The 16,548-nt window shown below is 45.1% G+C and overlaps 1 protein-coding gene across 4 annotated transcripts; it reads right to left on the bottom strand.

Moving 5' to 3' along the window:
- Positions 1-428: 428 nt before the first annotated feature.
- Positions 429-15,059, bottom strand: has3 (hyaluronan synthase 3). 4 transcript variants are annotated; one of them, XR_007113505.1, is made up of 6 exons: positions 10,844-11,021; positions 6,703-6,796; positions 5,316-5,866; positions 4,359-4,460; positions 2,381-3,615; positions 429-888 (listed from the first exon to the last, which is right to left on the bottom strand). XR_007113505.1 is itself a non-coding variant. In XM_047595380.1 (6 exons), the coding sequence occupies exons 3-6, from the start codon at positions 6,794-6,796 to the stop codon at positions 2,686-2,688; spliced, it is 1,677 nt and encodes a 558-aa protein (XP_047451336.1). In that variant the 5' UTR covers positions 10,261-10,677; positions 10,844-10,967; the 3' UTR covers positions 429-2,685. The 4 variants fall into 4 exon arrangements, 3 of the variants coding, with proteins under 3 accessions (XP_047451336.1, XP_047451335.1, XP_047451334.1); XM_047595380.1 differs by adding an exon at positions 10,261-10,677 and having other exon boundaries at positions 429-3,615; positions 10,844-10,967; XM_047595379.1 differs by lacking the exon at positions 10,844-11,021 and adding an exon at positions 14,886-15,059 and having other exon boundaries at positions 429-3,615.
- Positions 15,060-16,548: the final 1,489 nt, after the last annotated feature.

The raw sequence follows: 16,548 nt of genomic DNA, 5'->3' as shown, positions 1-16,548 counted from the left end.
AGGAGGAAAACAACAAAATATAAAAGTTTTAATTATGAAATAGTTCTGAGTGTGAAGTAGTTCATGCTGATAATTAAACACTGAGTCACTTTAATGTTATGTTAGTGTGGTAATGGTTAGAAGCGAACATTATTTGAATGGAGTCTGGTGTGTGAATGTACTTGATGGTGAGTTATTTGTTTCTGAGCTCAGGGTGAAATGTTACATCTAACACAGGAATAAAAACCGAACGGATCCTCTGAATGTTGGAGCAGGAGCGAAGGGAAATGTCGGCGGACGCTTCCTCCGGTCGCACTGAATGACAGGATTGTGTCAGAAACAGAAAAAAGCATTTTTAACCACTGGAAAGTTCCAACATCCTGCATCAAACAACAACAGCAGCTGTTCGGGTTAGAAAGTGAAAAATAAAAGAAAAAAAAGCCACAGCCTCCAAACACGTTCTCCTTTTTAATGAATGGGTCATTTTTTAATTATTTTTAAATCACGTTTAAACTTATGCACCAGCTCCAAAGAAACAAGAACATAAGTTAAACTGCAGAGATTTTCACAGTTAAAAAAATTAAAATAAAATAAAACAGGATGAGGATTTTTTTTGGAACATACCTTAAAGAAACGTCTTTGGTTTGTTCAGTCTTTCCGCTGCTGATGGATGAAACGAATGAAGAGAGACGACACAACTGTCCAGTAGGAAAACGTCATTGGCACCTTTACAATATATATATTTATAGAAAAGGAAACTAGGGTCGGAGATTTCTCCTCGTTGACACCGTTCAACAGCACCAAAGACTCAGCTGCGTGTTCGGAAAGGTTCGGGATTGTCTGTGGATGCTCGCGGATGATTGTGCTGTTCATGAGAAGGTCGGATCAGTCGGGATGAACTGGTTCCTCCTGTTCACACCAGAACACGCTTCATTCAGATTTCACCAGGTTTGAGTCTAAAGCTTCTCAGGGACCAGTTTCACCCGGAGTCACAACATCTAATTTACTGATTTACGCCGACGTCTCTGCTGCTAAAACATTATGTGATGAGACTGTACGTAAAGACTGAACTAGCAGAGCTCCCCCTGGTGGCTGGAGGCCGCAGTATAGCTCATAAGCCCCACCCCCTCCATGTTAGTGGGCGGGACTTGGGCCAAACTGTAAAATACATTAAAACTATATTTCTTTTCAAGAATTGTCATTTCAGGTAGTTAATATAATGTTGATAAATGTTCAAGTAGTGACGTTTTGGATAAGTTTCCTTTTAGTCCCGTGGGACCGTGAGAGCTGTAAAAACTATTTTTAAAAATAAGTTCAGTTATAATCTCCTTGTAGCTGGTGGAGGTTGAGCAAAGCGTAGCATTAATTAAATGAGAACTCAGCCTTCATCATTATCAGATCAACAGAGGCAGTTTTATTTTCAGTTTTATCTCAGGACGTCTGCGTCTGGAGAAACATGGTTGGATTGATTTTTCCTTTATAAATTAAAGACGAGGTTGATTCCTGCAGGATTCAGATCACAGACGCCCTCTGACCTTATTATTCTTATACATTACTAAACATCTCCAGGTTAAACTAGTCCCTGTGAATCGTGTCCGTCAGCAGAACTGATACAACCGTGCAGAGCTGCACTGAAATTAGTTCAAGGCGTCTCTAAAAATCAACCCGACACATTTTCTCGCGCTGTCCCTGAATCAGGATGTGGCAGTGAACGATATCTGTCCAGCTGAACTTAGAGGAAGCTTCAGAAAAAGCCGACACTGTGCAGAACCCTGTCCCTATAAAGCAGTGAGTCTTTACTCAGACTGAGAATAAAACCCGTCCTAAAGCTGCAGGAGTTCGTAGCCTGGTTCCAGCCTGTAGACGAAGCTTGGTTTCTTTGGGCTAACGTTGGTTGCAGATGTTTTCTTGTTAATTTCTAATCTATTTCAGGTCCGTGTCCGGGCGTCTAAATTAACTTCAGTACTAATTTGATGAGCTATGGCTTTAAATATTACTATTATTTTTATTATTTGAACAAAGATTGCATCATGAAACCAAACCGCTGGTAACGAATGGTTTTTAAGCCAAAACCGTCGATAAATTGAGAAGCTGCCGACACTGATCGATAGATAGATGGAACTATGTGTTTTTCTACACATATTTTACGTCAGTCTGTACAGGAGGAGCGACTACAGCGACCACTAATATGTAAGAAGAGTCTGACTGCCTTTCCTGCTACCTGTGTTAGCTGTTAGCTTCCTGACTCCAGCTCTAGTCTCTCTTGTCGTTTCTTGTCTGAATAACTTTTTTAAATAAACTCAAGTGGCTCTTTCAGTCGTTTCCACAGAATCTGATCAGGTTTGTTTTGCAGCTCTGACTTCATTGTTATTTTTACCCTCTTTCTTTTGTCTACACTCACCGTCGTCTACCTAATGTTCTTCAGAGCAACAGCATCATCACCCTGGATCAGTCCTGCTTGGTTCAGTCTGAAGCACCATTGAGCGTGACGATTAATGGGGAGCTGCGTGGATCCCGTCACCGTTGAGGATTCCTGCCGCCCAGAGTTCAGATTCACGCCTCTTGTTTGTTTTTTTAGCACCAGTGATGAAGGTGTGATCCTGGTTTCCAGCTCGATCCTTCTAGCGGCTCATGGGGTCAAACGGGGACCTCGCTAGAATTGAAAAACCCGGCGCTAACGTCCTAGCGGTCTCTCCGCTGGCGGGTTTATGCCTCAGCGTACGGCAGGTGATACTGCTCCTCCCTCTTGTTGCACCGTTTGGCTACGATCGCCAGGTAGAGCACCAGCAGAATGACCCAGTAGCAGGCGTAGAGTATCATCCCCGCTATCAACAGGACCTTCTCAGTCTCGCTGAACGGCTCCTGTGTTTCACAGTAGATGGTATAGGCCACGCCTCCCAGCAGCACCATAGCCCACACCGTGACGGGAACGGCGCCGATGAGGTTGACCACGATCTTCCTGCGGCCCGACGTGCCCCAGCCGGCCTTGTTGATGGTGAGCAGGGCGAATATTTTGGCCGGGAGCAGGCTGGACATGTAGAGCAGGGAGTAGAGCGACATGAAGATCATGACCAGGCTGCCCCGCAGGAAGCAGGCGTAGGTGGCCTTCACCATCCCGACCAGCTGCACCGTCAGCAGGAAGAGCAGGATGTTCCAGAGCCGGCCCCGGTAGAAGAGGTGGATGACGGTGGCGACCAGGAAGAAGGGGAAGAAGCCGGTGACCACGGACTCGTAGGTCATCCAGAGGCTGTGCTTGTGGAACCACAGGGCGTTGTAGAGCCACTCGCGGAAGTACGACTTGCTCCACCGAGTCTGCTGGTTGAGCCAGCGCAGGTACTGGGTCGGCGTCTCGGTCTGGCACTGTGACCGGGCCGTGAACTTGGTCTTGTAGCCGAAGCTGAGCACCCGGTTGGTGAGGTGGCGGTCGTCTCCGAAGCTGCACTTGGAGCCCAGGAAGGTCTGGTGGTACCAGGGCTCCAGGAAGCGCTGCAGCAGGGAGTTCCTGTACATGCCCAGAGGGCCGCTGATGCACTGGACGCAGCCGAAGTACGACTGGCAGGCGCGCTCGATGTTGAAGGCCATCCAGTAGCGTACGCTGCTGAGGAAGGAGATCCACGAGTCGTACTTATTGAGGATCTGGAGAACAGAAGAGAAAAGTCGTCCCAGTCATCATATAAATTAAGGAACAAGCTGAAATAAAGACATCTACATTACTCTTTGTTCTTAACGCTGGTAAACTTAGACTAGGAGCTGCTGTAATGAAAAGTAACTTCCCCTTGGGATCAATAAAGTAATTCTGATTCTGAATCGGACCCGTTTTCATAAAGATTGTGAGAATCCTCTGGTGTAGCTCATCACGGTTCTAGTTTAATTCTGTTTTTGGTCCCAAAGAGCAACTCTTTGAACCTTTAGGAATATGGGATCAGGACTTTTAGGGTTTCTTCAAAACGTTTCATCTGAGATTTCTCCAGTTCCAGGTGAGTTTCAGGTGGACACCACCTACAGATGTTCTTCTATCTGGAAAAGAAAATAATAATCTACAAGTCCATTGTTTTTAGCTTTGTTTGGATTTAGAGCGTCTTGCAGTGAGATTTCAGCCACATTCGCACCAAAAAAGAAATTAGTCATGGAAACTTTCCAAGAAACCTAAAGATAACTTCAGCCTTTAGTTTCTAGCTCAGTCCGAGACCCAGAGAAGACAAAGCTGACATTTCAAAAAGCTCAAAACTCTTAGGTTTAGTCTCATTTTCTAGTTCATCGCCTGGAAGTCTTAATATTCAAGGTGAAGAACAAACAAGCAGGGACTCTCATCCTGGTTTAACTGACAGAAACACAGACTCTTATTCACAGCTGTGACGAGTGAAGTGATGACACTTGACCTGTACGTCTCCGCCGACCCCTCCCACCATCGGGTCTTCCTCCAGGATCTTCAGCATCTCTATGGTACAAGCCGGGTCCAGGACTGTGTCCGAGTCACACACCTGAAAGCAGAAGGAAGAGGTGAAGGTCCAGGAGACAAATGAGAGGCTGCTGAAAGACCTTCCCGCTGTGGACATGACCTCTGACCTGCAGCAAGGATGCAGATGGTGGGAAACAGCTGGTGAATATGTCCTCTCTGAATTTAGCATTTAGATTTAAATCTAAACCTAGAATTAACCCCAAAACCTGATATGACGTTTGGAGGAGACTCAACTCTTAAGGTTTATGACCATTTACCCCGAGTCTGAGGTTTATTCCAGGACACGAAGGCCTTAAAAATAGGTTTTAATAACTCAGTCACAGTCTTTAAATGATAAAGGCTTCAGAAACACCTGAGAACATTAGAGGACATGTGCATCGTGTGAGATCTCCCGGGAGTCTAGACCTAACATTCAGATCAGCAGCGTGTTTTTCCTTTGTTTTAGTGCAAAAAGAACATTCTTAAAGTGTTTATAAAACATGTAATGAACAATGGGATGTTTCTAAAGAAAAAGAAGTAAAAAAGGTACAATTTCTGTTTAGTTCTAGGTCTCAGTGACATATGTCTACAACTCGTACTAAAACTGTCTGAACCCTCGGAAAAGCCGTTACTTATAATGTCTTCAATGTAATTTTTGTACTTTGTACATGGACCAGATTAGATCTAGATCTATAGATCTGTTGTTGAATGGCAGCAGGTAGATACGCAGGTTAATTATCCGCCTTCTGCCATGAAGTCGAAGAGGATTTAATTGTTTCTGGCACAGACGAAGAAAGACTAAATACTTGCAGTAATTTTCAGACCAGTTGTGTGAAGTTGGATAACGTGGCCCAGTGTTTGGTCGCTGGTCTAAACCTGTAACGTCACGTCTTCGTACCTGCACATAATCCACGCTGTCGCCCAGAGCTTTGAAGGCCGTGTACATCACCTCCCTCTTGCCTCCCCACTCCTGCATGACGCAGGAATAGCGGCAGCCTCTGACCAGCCGGGCCACCCTCGACGCCTCCTCCATGTGCACCGTGCTCCTCCCCCCGCCTCCGACGCCTCCTCCTCCGCTGCCGTCGCTGTGGTAGTTCCCCTTCCACACCATGCTGCCGGCCTGCTCCGCCCCGCCCATGACCTCCTGGAAGATGTCCATCATGTAGCGGTCCTCGGGCCGGTTCCCGTCCACCACCAGCACCACCTTCAGGCCCGGGAAGGAGATGCGGCGGATGCTGCGCAGACACTTCCTCAGGTAGTCCGGGTCCTCCTGGAAGGCCGCGATGCAGAGCGCCACGGAGCGGCGGAGGTGATGAGGCCGGGCCGGGTTCCTCATCCGACGATGCTCCAGGAAAGCAAAGAGGCTCTGGAGGAAGAGGTGGAGCGAGAGGAAGGCACCATAGAGGCCGAAGGAAAGGTGGTGCTGCTCAGTGTGGATGAACTGGTAGCCTTCAAAACAAAGAGCACAAAGAGCTGTGATACGACCAGGAACCACATCCTGGTTCCTCTCAGTGAGGTTTATTATCATGTGGTTCTCATTGCGCCAATCAGAGAAGATCCAGGAAACATCCTCAGATCTAATCAGGGTCTAATGTGGTCTACGAGGTCCCCCCTCTGAACTGGTTTATTAGGAACCATGAAGAAGAACAAGTGTCCTAATGTTTCTAATGTGTAAAAAGATAAAGATTTACGGTTTAATGGTGATGCTAAAGGTGAAGCTAATGGTGAAGCTAATGGTGATGGTGATACTAATGCCAAAAAAAGACAAGAAAAACAAGGGTGATGCTAATGGTAATGGTGATGCTAATGGTAACGGTGATGCTAATGGTAACGGTGATGCTAATGGCGATGCTAATGGTGATGGTGATGCTAATGATGAGGCCAGAGGAGACGACCCAGACAACGCCAATGACAGTGACAATGCTACAAGGAATGCTAATGGTGGCTGTAAAGGTGAAGCTAATGACAGCAAACAAGGGTAAAGAAAAAGAAACGTGATGCAAACGACAACATTGATGATCTAAAATTAAACCATGACGTGGGTGTTAGCAACCTTTAGCAGTGGTTAGCATGTGGGTTCTCATCTAGTTATAAACACTTTGCCAGAGGTGTGAAGTAACTAAGTACAAATACTTTGTTACTGTACGTAAGTAGATTTTTCAGGTATCTGAACCATTACTCGTCACTTTAACCTGATGATCAGACACGACCAGAACATCGGACAAGACGGGAGAAGAAGTATCTGTACTTTAGCTGATGTTTGTGTTTGTGTGGCTGAAGTTCACCTGTGACATAAGCCAGGAGGATGGTGAAGAGAACCACCGCAGCAAAAAGGGTGGTGACAGCGATGTTCAGCGCATTCCTGCAGCGAGAGGGCATCTGGAGGCGGAGGACGGACCAGTCAAGACAAAGTCACGGGAAACAGATAAAAGCTGTGATATTTCATTTCTTTGTTGTATTGACCATCAGCTGATTAAAAAACCCAACTCCCCTCCAGACATTTAGGAGACGTCTTAATCTACTCGTTGCTTCTTAGGTGAACTTCATTTTAACTACAAACACGACAATTAACTGAAGATAAACAAGGTGATGTCGAACTCTCTCCATGACGCGTCAGTTCTTTCAGCCCGAGACTGATTTCACCTGATGTCCCACAGAGACACAGTAAATCATTCCTGTCTGTGGACATCAACCTGTTCCATTCCTCACTCTGAGGGACCAGAACCCACAGTTATAACTACACTTATGCTGATGTTGTGCAATAACACATGTTCACTTTATTGTCATAAACTAGTACATATTTCCTTATACATAATTTCTGGGCAAGAAGTTTCCCGTTCCTCATATTCACTGTTATAATAGAGAAACAAATCGGAAACCAAGGTTCATTCATGCTCGTACAGATGTTATATGTATATTTCTTATATTTTTACATTCTCTCACGTATTGTTATTGCCTACGTTGCTCTTTGTTCTTAACACTGGTTCACTCTGGGTAGGAGCATCAGATTTAATTAAAATATTTGTCCTCATTTTGTATTATTATTTGTTTATTCTCTGTATATGTATGACTCTGTTTACTGGGACCAGTTTTGGGGTCAGTGGGACCAGTTTTGGGGTCAGTGGGACCAGTCTGGGGGTCAGTGGGACCAGTTTTGGGTCAGTGGGACCAGTTTTGGGGTCAGTGGGACCAGTTTTGGGGTCAGTGGGACCAGTTTTGGGGTCCACGGGAACCTCTATCCACCTTAACCTTCCACATCTGTTCCAGCTGCTCTTTCGACCTTTTTCTGTTCCTTCTCTCTGATGTTGAGTCGTCTGGTGTCTCCACATCTACCACCACCTCCTCCTGTTCTTTGTGTCCGGTTGCTTAGTCAGGACCTGTTTGTGAGTCTGGAAGCTGGAGTCCCACAGAACCTTGACCCTGTGGCAGGTTCTTTTATTCCACAGTGGGAACAGATGTTCCTGCACACGACACCAGACACCAGCCAACACGACCGTGTTCTTATTCCTTCCTTCTTTCTGTCTCTGGATGTCAGTAGAAGGGCTGAACGGGGCTTTAAATTCACAGTTTACTTGTAGTTCTCTACTGTACTGAGGCTGATGCAGTAATGCCCCCCCCCCCCCCCCCGTGGGCTAATAGCTCTAATTAAAGGCCAGGCGGGTTGGCCGGAGTTCAGGACCAAACGAAACACTGGAACAATTCTGTCCTTTCATTCATGAAATTACCTCCTACCCTGCGACCAACTACCCCACCCACCCCCACCCACCTCCTCCCACCCCCTCCCACCCCCTCCCGACCCCTCCCACCCCACCTCAGGGGGGGACAAGCCAACATTTATATTTGCCGGTGAGCTCTGTGGGAGCGTCAGATTTAGCATTTTCCCCCACGAGTCGACGTACAGATTTACATCCTCCTCCATCAGATCTGAACTGTGGAGGCTCAACAGGATCCGCCTGAAACCACAGGACCTGGTGGACGGGGGGGGGGGGCTGATCTCAGAGTCTTGGATCATGCACAAAACATTTTTTCCTCCCCAGAATGGGTTTCACGTGTCATCGCTGTCATTCAGAGCTTCTTCAGAGTAATTTCTGTAAATGATCGGCTGCTCGTTTTCCTCCTGATGATCCTGGATCCGCTTCTTCAGTTTCTTCATTCAACTCTGTAGGAAACTTTTCAATCAAATCCTTTTAGTTTCTCTTCACATTAGTTCTGAACCCCCCCCCCCCCCACCCTCCCTGTGGTTCAGGTCCCGTCTGGATGGATGAGTCCTCCTGGGATTATTATTTCTGTCAAAGGCGGCAGCTTCCATGGAGGATTAGAGGAGCAGGTCTGAGGCCCCGGGGCTGAGGACCAGATAACAAGCTGCCCCACCAGGGCCTGTTTGATGAGGGGGTGCGTGACGGGTCAGGGGCTGAGATCAGACTGGGAACTGGGGGGAGACAGGTGCAATTAGCCCCGAGGTTACGTCTGCTGGGATATTCTGACAGGTCAGAGTTTTACCAGAGGGAGGGGGGAACCTGAACCTGGACCTGAACCTGAACCACATCCTCTCAGCTCAGCATGGAACAAAAAACCAAACTTCATGAAGCAGCAGCAAACGTATCAGGTCTGATCAGAATCAGAGTCCAGTAACGTCTGGATTCATTCACTGGATGATCCTCCAACCAACCGTGAACGTTTCGGTTTTTCAAGTTTGGTTTTAGACTCTAACATGAATAAAAACTAATATTTGACTGAAATGTCACAGAAAAGCTCGGACCCAGCAGCTTCTTCTTAATCGATCAAGGTGAAGTTACAGCTCTGGGTGAAAAACATGTTGTCTGCCATGAGCCGGCACTGACTGTAGGGGGCGCTAATCTAACTCAATCTGTTTTCATGTCTCAGATCAGACTGTAGCATCATCTTCTTTCTTCGTTCTGTGTTTCTTCGCCTGCTTGATGGAAAAAAAGAGTTTCTCCTCTGTTTCTTGTTTCCACCTTTTCATGTGTCTGTTTTCTGACGGAGGCTGTTGCGTTGTCATTGTCCAGGAGAAGTTCACCCCTCAGGGTCTCAGGTCTCAGCTCCATTTACCATCCATTCATTTCCACTGTCTTCAGAATAAGAAGCTTTTTATTTTTCATTGTCTGAGCCTGTGCAGCTTTTAACATCTTCCCCCTGTTTCTTCTTCACAGGTTGTAATCCACGTTCTTGTCCTCTGATGGAATCAGAGTGTTTATCATGGGATTAATGTCCCTGTTCACTGTTGGAGGGGGCGGAGTCTATGTCTAACTGCTCCACCCACCAACAGGCGGGGTCACCGCTTCAGTTTGCTTCTGGTCACTGTGGAATAAACTTCCTGTTCTATGGACTTTGGTCCGACTCCAAAGACCTTCCTCCACCACCACCACCCGCCCCCTCTCACCTTCGTTCACCTCGATTTCTACTCAACGTCTTTACTACTTAACAACAACTATCTACGCGTTATAGTTTTTCACAATCCTGACGACATATCAGACGTTCTATATTAAACTGGACCTTGTGCTATTTATAAATATACATTATTATTATTAACATTCTGCATTCAATATTAAGCGACAAATAATACATAGGTTCAGATATTAAATTTGATTTCAAACGTGCAACAGTTTGAGGAGGAAAATTAATAAATATATATAAAAATATCTAATCAATATCTAATAAGGCTAAAGTCAACACACTTCTGCACTTTCACCCAGCTCTTCAGCTCAGGACCAAAGTCGCACTCACACTGTTTGTTTCAAAGGTCTGTGTGTTTTTTTACCATCCTGAGACCCTACGCTCCATATTTACCAGCCTATGGGTTGGTAAATGTGCTCCTTCCATACCTTTAGTGTAGGATCTGGTTGGCGTCCACTGCACCAGCCTCAGGTAGTGAAGTTAAACTGTATTGACCAAGTTCTACTGGTGCAGATCCACATGGAGCCAGTATGTGACCTTTCACAATAAGCTTCATAAAGGAAGCCTTCCATACATTCTTCCATCGATATAGGCTTCATAAAACGCCCTACGTCAGTATCTCTAGACCTAACATGTGCTTTATGAGCCCTACGACGTCCTCTGATATCAGGGCTTCTTCAGATCAGGAGCAGCTTCTCCTACAGGGACCTTCAGGCTCCATCAGATCCATTCAACATCCAAACTCCTCACGCTCATCGTACACTTTACACAACTTTAGCAGCTCCTTCATCTGCCTTCATTCATCCCACAGTGTTAACAGCAGCAGAGACGGACACACGGGTGGACTGAAGAATAAAAAAACCATTAAAGAAGTGGGTTTATGCTTATAAACGTGAATGTACGTATACGTTCACACATCTCCCTGAAGTCTGTGCTCCAGATTCGTGGTCATGTCGTTGAAGCTTCAGCACACAGAGAGAAACTCATTCAGTTACACAGAAGTTGTCGTACCTTTAGATTTTGGGGCCAGCAGGTTCCCACTCGTGTGCTGAGATCGACAAGACGACGCTTATCCTGCCCCGTCACGGTCGCCATGTGTGTCGCCTCCAATGTTCGCTGATCACTACTAGAAATCACACAGGAGTCCAGAAACCAGACGCCGTGCTAAACAACACCGTGCTAAACAACACCGTGCCTGACAACACTGTGGAAAACCCAACGACAAACATCGGGGGCGTTTTGTGCTGAGCCGTGTGGGCGATAAACGATAAGTTTGTGTGTGAATTGTGTTCTTTTGGTTACTCAACCTGTTCTTGGCAACAGCCTGATTTGCTCTGGTTCTGACCAGGGTTTGGTTTTTTGTGCCTGTTTGTTATATGACGGACACGGTCGGAGGTCAGACCTGCCTGGTTGTGTTTCTCTCTCTGCTCTCAGGTAAATGAATTAACCTGCCGCCCAGTCATCCTGGTTACACACTCCACTCTCTGTTGGTTCATTACTGAAAATCATCTCCTGAGTTTTAGTAGTTTAAAAAAATAAATAAATAAATAAAACATTTAAAATAAGAATAAGGTTTGTGGAGTGAATTGGTGAGAACAGGTAAGTCTGGGTTCCCGGTCCATCTCTTCCATTGGTATTGTATTTATTTTTGGTTACTCTCCATTTGTTAGAGGTTTTTGGTTTGGATTTTTGTTCAGGTTTAGTTTTATTCTTTGTTTTTCTAACCCCCAAACAAACAAACAAACAAACAAACAACTGACTGGTCCTTTACTGAAGCAGAATCAGTTCCCAACGGAGAGACTCCAGATAAAGTTAGTGACTAATAAATCAAACCATATAAAAGATGGAAGACGTTACCTTAGTTGTCACTAAAATAATCCTGTGATCTTCAGCTCTGGCTCTACATCCTACACCTGAGTCTTATAATCCACCTGATACATCAGCTGATGGATCCGTGTTCGTTTGCTGTGTTTCACCAAAAACCCTCATTTCAAACTTCGAGCACAAGAAAGTGAGTGAGAAGGAATCAGCTGATGGTCACAGTCCCGGCTGAACTCCATCCAGTTTGGAGGTGGAGGCTGTTTCTGAATGAGAAGGAATGAGGGGGGGAAGCAGGAGGAAGAGGAAGGTGTCGGGTGGAGCTAAAGAAACGAGGTGGAGGCTTTTAACCTGGTGGTAACTTCCTGCTGCCTTCAGGAACCAGACCAAAGCTCGTTTAGACAATTTAGCCTACAAACTACAGGAACCTGGACCCAAACATCCAGACTCTGTTAGATATTAGGAGGTTTAGTAACTCTGAGCAGCTACTGCTTCATATTTATTTAACCTCTCATCATTCCAGCCAAAATAAACAACGCTGCTCATGAACATGTTGCAGCTCATTCATGGTCTTAGTCTCTTTTCAAAGACCAGACTCTGTCTGAATCTCTCTAAGTGGTTTAGTTCTGGAGGAATCACAGTTATTGCTCATTTCATTTTCACATTAATACCTGGTGCCTTTAAAGAACGTGTGGACAAGAACAGAGTTAATATTAATAATAGTCTATTTGTATTTGTCTCCTCAGAATGAAATTAGCTAAGAAATAATTTAAGAATAAAAATAGAAAATTCAGTTTAGCTGCTCATTGGTTCACAATAAAATACAATATAAACAAGTATTTTTTTTATCATTTATAATAAATGAATAATATTGTAATTATTAATTTAGACGCATAGACTCACTTCCTGTTGAGATGAGATAAGATCATTTTATTTAACTTTATTTTATTTAACTTTATTTATGGAACCGTCTGTAAATCTGCAGAGTTGCAGCAGCAGACAAGAAATAAACATTAAATAAAACCTCATAAAATAGAAATCATAAAGGATATGTAAATATAAGTTACTGCTCAGATATTAAGGTTTTTACGGTTTGTTTGGTCAGAGATCAACACTGAGATCCAGGACTAGACAGGATAGTTTATTAAATATTTAGTTTATTAATATACTTCCTTGTTCTTCTTTGCTCTGAAACAAATGGAAAACATTTGGAGTTGTTGTTATTTATAGGTTAAACTTTGAGATCAAACTGAATGTGGCCCCTGAACTAAAATGAGTTCTGGTTTAATCTCCTCTCTGACGTAGTGAAGGAAGTGATTCAAATCGAACATGAACCGAACTGTTCAGCTGCTACTGAAACGAAGTCTGATTCAGTCTGATCCAGAGAATAAAAACCTCTCAGCTGGAGCAGAACCAGTTCTGAACGGAGACCAGATCAGACACGATGTCATAGACACTGAGTTGACTTCTGTTGTACTAATGTTGACCCACGTCCCCTTAAACCTCGACAGAGCTCTCACTGAAATCCTTCTAAATACATACATTTTAACCCTAGATTGTTATTGTAGGACGTCAGAAGACTGATTTACATTTGAGAAATTTTTCAAAATTATTAATTTCCATGTGTTAAATCCAGATGAATGAATGTCTCATATCTGGTTCCTGGGCTCATATCTAGTTCCTGGTCTCATATCTGGTTCTGGTCCCATATCTGGTTCCTGGTCTCATATCTGGTTCCTGGTCTTTAAACTAATGTAAACATGTATTTGTCACATTAGAACATCAGAGCTGATTCAGACAATTGTCAACGTCATCACATTAGAAACATTAGGACACTTGTTCTTCTTCATGGTTCCTGATAAACCAGATCAGAGGGGGACCTTGTAGACCACATTAGACCCTGAGGATGTTTCCTGGATCTTCTCTGATTGGCTCAATGAAAACCACATGACCATAAACCTCACTGAGAGGAACCAGGAACCACGTTACCACATGTGGTTCCTGGTTCCTATAAAGAGTTAAAAACATATCAGAAGAAATGTTGATGGACGAAGCTGTAAATACACATGTTCAAATCTTTACCAGCAACGAGACAATCATCTAAAACAAGGAGATGATTCCATCCTTCTGGCTAAGATCTCTACAAAAAAATTATCAACCCCTGGACCAGACCTGGACCCAGAGGTTCTAGAAACACTACAGAGCTCACATGTTCTCCAAAGGTTCTAGTGAAACAGAACCAGGTCCACTCTCCATCTGGACATTAGGATCAAACCAAAGAACCTAAAGTTCCTCCACGTTGGGTTTTACTCTTAAAGTGAATCTGGCTCCAAAATGCTACTGATTCACTACAGGAGGCAACGTTCACACAATTCAACCTTTGGACATTTTATTTCTCCTGGACGTCGTCACATTCTACCATTGAGCTCATTATACGATCCAGAAGAAGATGGAGATTTACACATGGAACTCCCCAGGACCCCAGCCACCAAGGCTACATGCTACATAGCAATGCTAAGCTAACTGTATTTCCTGTAGTACAACCATTAGACCCTTAGACGGAGGTAATGGACCACGTATGAAATTCAGATTCTACCAGGCTCCATGTGGTTCATAGTTGATGTAGAATCATGTGGACAGACTCTACCACAAAAAACAACGTCTTACTTATGAATTAAACCTTCAGCTTCACCTGAGCTCTCACCATGTGCACATATAGCAGCAGGTTTTTTTGTAAAAGGCCACCAGAGCAGACAGACCCGGCAGGTCCAGCGCAGCAGTGATGCCATGGAAAATCAAACAGGCCAGCGTTTTCTTTGGAGACGCCAGAATTCTTCAAACAGACGCTGTAACGGTCTCTGTCTGCCTCCAGGAAAAAGCAGCGAGTGTTTTACATGCCAGCAGACAACGGGAAGAAAACGGGAAGAAAATCCTCTGATTCTTCAACAGGACTGGAGCTTAAAGTGTGAGGAATATTCCCTCCACCTCACACAGCAAAACATTCACCTCCATCCTGGACTCCATCACTTACTGCAGGTTTTTTCTAACTCTTTCCATTCAGTCTGTGAATTTACACTTTAATTCACAAGTCCACATTCACAAACCTCCAGGTAAAGCCCAGTTTACTTGTTCAGATCTTAATCCTTAAATCCAGGTTTTACTCTGGTTAGCGGAGGAAGGATTAATCTTCTGCCTTAATGGCTTCAAGTGCAAACAGTACAATTAAAACTTTTACCTTCCTGACCCGGCGGAGCCTCCGTCTTCGTCTCCCCCGTCGAGCTGGGACGTCCAGCTCTCTCCTCTCCTCTCCTCGGCACAGCGCTCTCCTTGTTCCTGTCCCCCTCCTTCCTCCAGCTCACACTACATCTTTATTCCAGCTTGCTCGTTTAATTCAGGAGAACCCACATCCAAAAATACAGCAGGCAGTTCAGAGCACCACCCTCCAACCCCGTCTATGAGCCAGCCTCCTCCTCCTCCTCCTCCTCCGCCTCCTCCGCCTCCTCCTTCTATCTCCCAGGACCGTCCTGGGGCATGAAGCCCCCAGCTGAGATCTGATCTGCTGGGCTCAGCCAGCTGCTGATGCTGGTGCAGTTTTTGCAGGTTTTGTGCAGGAGTTGGTCTGGTCTCTAGTTCTGGTGCCGCCCATCTCGGCTCCTGATTCTCTGCAGGCTGAAGGTGAAACGAACTCTGGCTCTGGTCGGATTCCTTCTCGCCCCCCCCCAGGTCGGCTCAGCCTCTCGCTCCTCTGTGCTGTGCTGCAGCATCAGCTCCTTTCTGCATCTCCCGTTTGCAGCAGAGTCTGAATCCCTGTCCTCAGATCGTCCCGTCTGCCCGGCTGGCAGCTCCTTCCCTCCCCTTCCTGGACTCCCCAACCAGCTCCCTGTCTCTCTGCAATGCAGCCAACAAGCCTGGGGACTGTTTGACCGGAGCCCCCTCTCCTCTCCACTTCTCTGCCTCACTCAAAGCATCCTTTATGGACTTATTTATCTTCCCACCCTCCCCTCTCCTCCCCTCTCCTGCTCCGAGGCTGAGCTGCTGACATCCTGCAGGTTTCGCCCGGACGGACTGCAGCAGTGAGCCCCGGAGAATCAATACGCCGCTGCCAAAGACACTCGAGAGCATTTCATTTCAGTCAGGTAACTAAATGCTCGTCACATAAAACAAACCGCTTTCGTCTCCCTCTCCGACTCGTGGCGCGATGCTGCCATTACAGTAACAGACGTCTGTGGAAAGACACAGGGTCAAACCAACTGGACCAGAGATGACAAGAGGGTTTCAGGGTTAAATTAGGAAAGGTTGCCACAAGGGATGCCACAGGGCTCTATCCTTGGTCCACTTTGATTTTAACTTAACTTCTTAAGTAAACTCTTTAATGTCCATTATTTTCTGCTCAGACTTTGACTTCACAGCATTTTAAGGAGTAATTCATAATCACAGACTAGTTCTAAATGCAGAAACAACTAAGTAAATGTTTCAGAACATGCAGTAAAGAAAGGGAGTGAAACTAATTCCAGTCACAGCACAACAGCAGTTGGTGTAAAGGTCACTTTGCTCATTGGTGCAAAGTAAAACTAGAAAACTGTGCAACACAAATAAGACTTTCAGAACACAAAAATCAGAAAGAATAAAGGTCGGGAGTAGATATATACAACAGACTGTAACTGTAAGTATGTACAGTTAATGCAGTGTTATTGTTATTATAGGTATCGGATGGCAGTATTTGTCATTTATTAATTTAATGAATTGGGACATTGCACATTAATCAACACTGGTGCATTAGGGCTCAGTGTAAACGCACCGGACTTGGCACAGTTCAGTCGTAGTCCTAAGGCAGACATTTAAGAAGACTTCAAGACCTCACAACTACAAATCATACAATAGATAATTACAATACCAGA

The sequence above is a fragment of the Mugil cephalus genome, chromosome 10, assembly GCF_022458985.1.
Source record: "Mugil cephalus isolate CIBA_MC_2020 chromosome 10, CIBA_Mcephalus_1.1, whole genome shotgun sequence".
NCBI lineage: Eukaryota > Metazoa > Chordata > Actinopteri > Mugiliformes > Mugilidae > Mugil > Mugil cephalus.
This window is presented reverse-complemented; position numbering and strand designations above follow the sequence as displayed.

Coding starts and splice junctions, on each gene's coding strand:
- has3 (XM_047595378.1), bottom strand. CDS start 10,927: ATGGCGACCGTGACGGGGCAGGATAAGCGTCGTCTTGTCGATCTCAGC. Junction 5,867..6,702: donor CCTCCTGGCTTATGTCACAG/GTGAACTTCAGC, acceptor TTTGTTTTGAAG/GCTACCAGTTCATCCACACT. Junction 3,616..4,358: donor GGGTCGGCGGAGACGTACAG/GTCAAGTGTCAT, acceptor TCTGTTCTCCAG/ATCCTCAATAAGTACGACTC.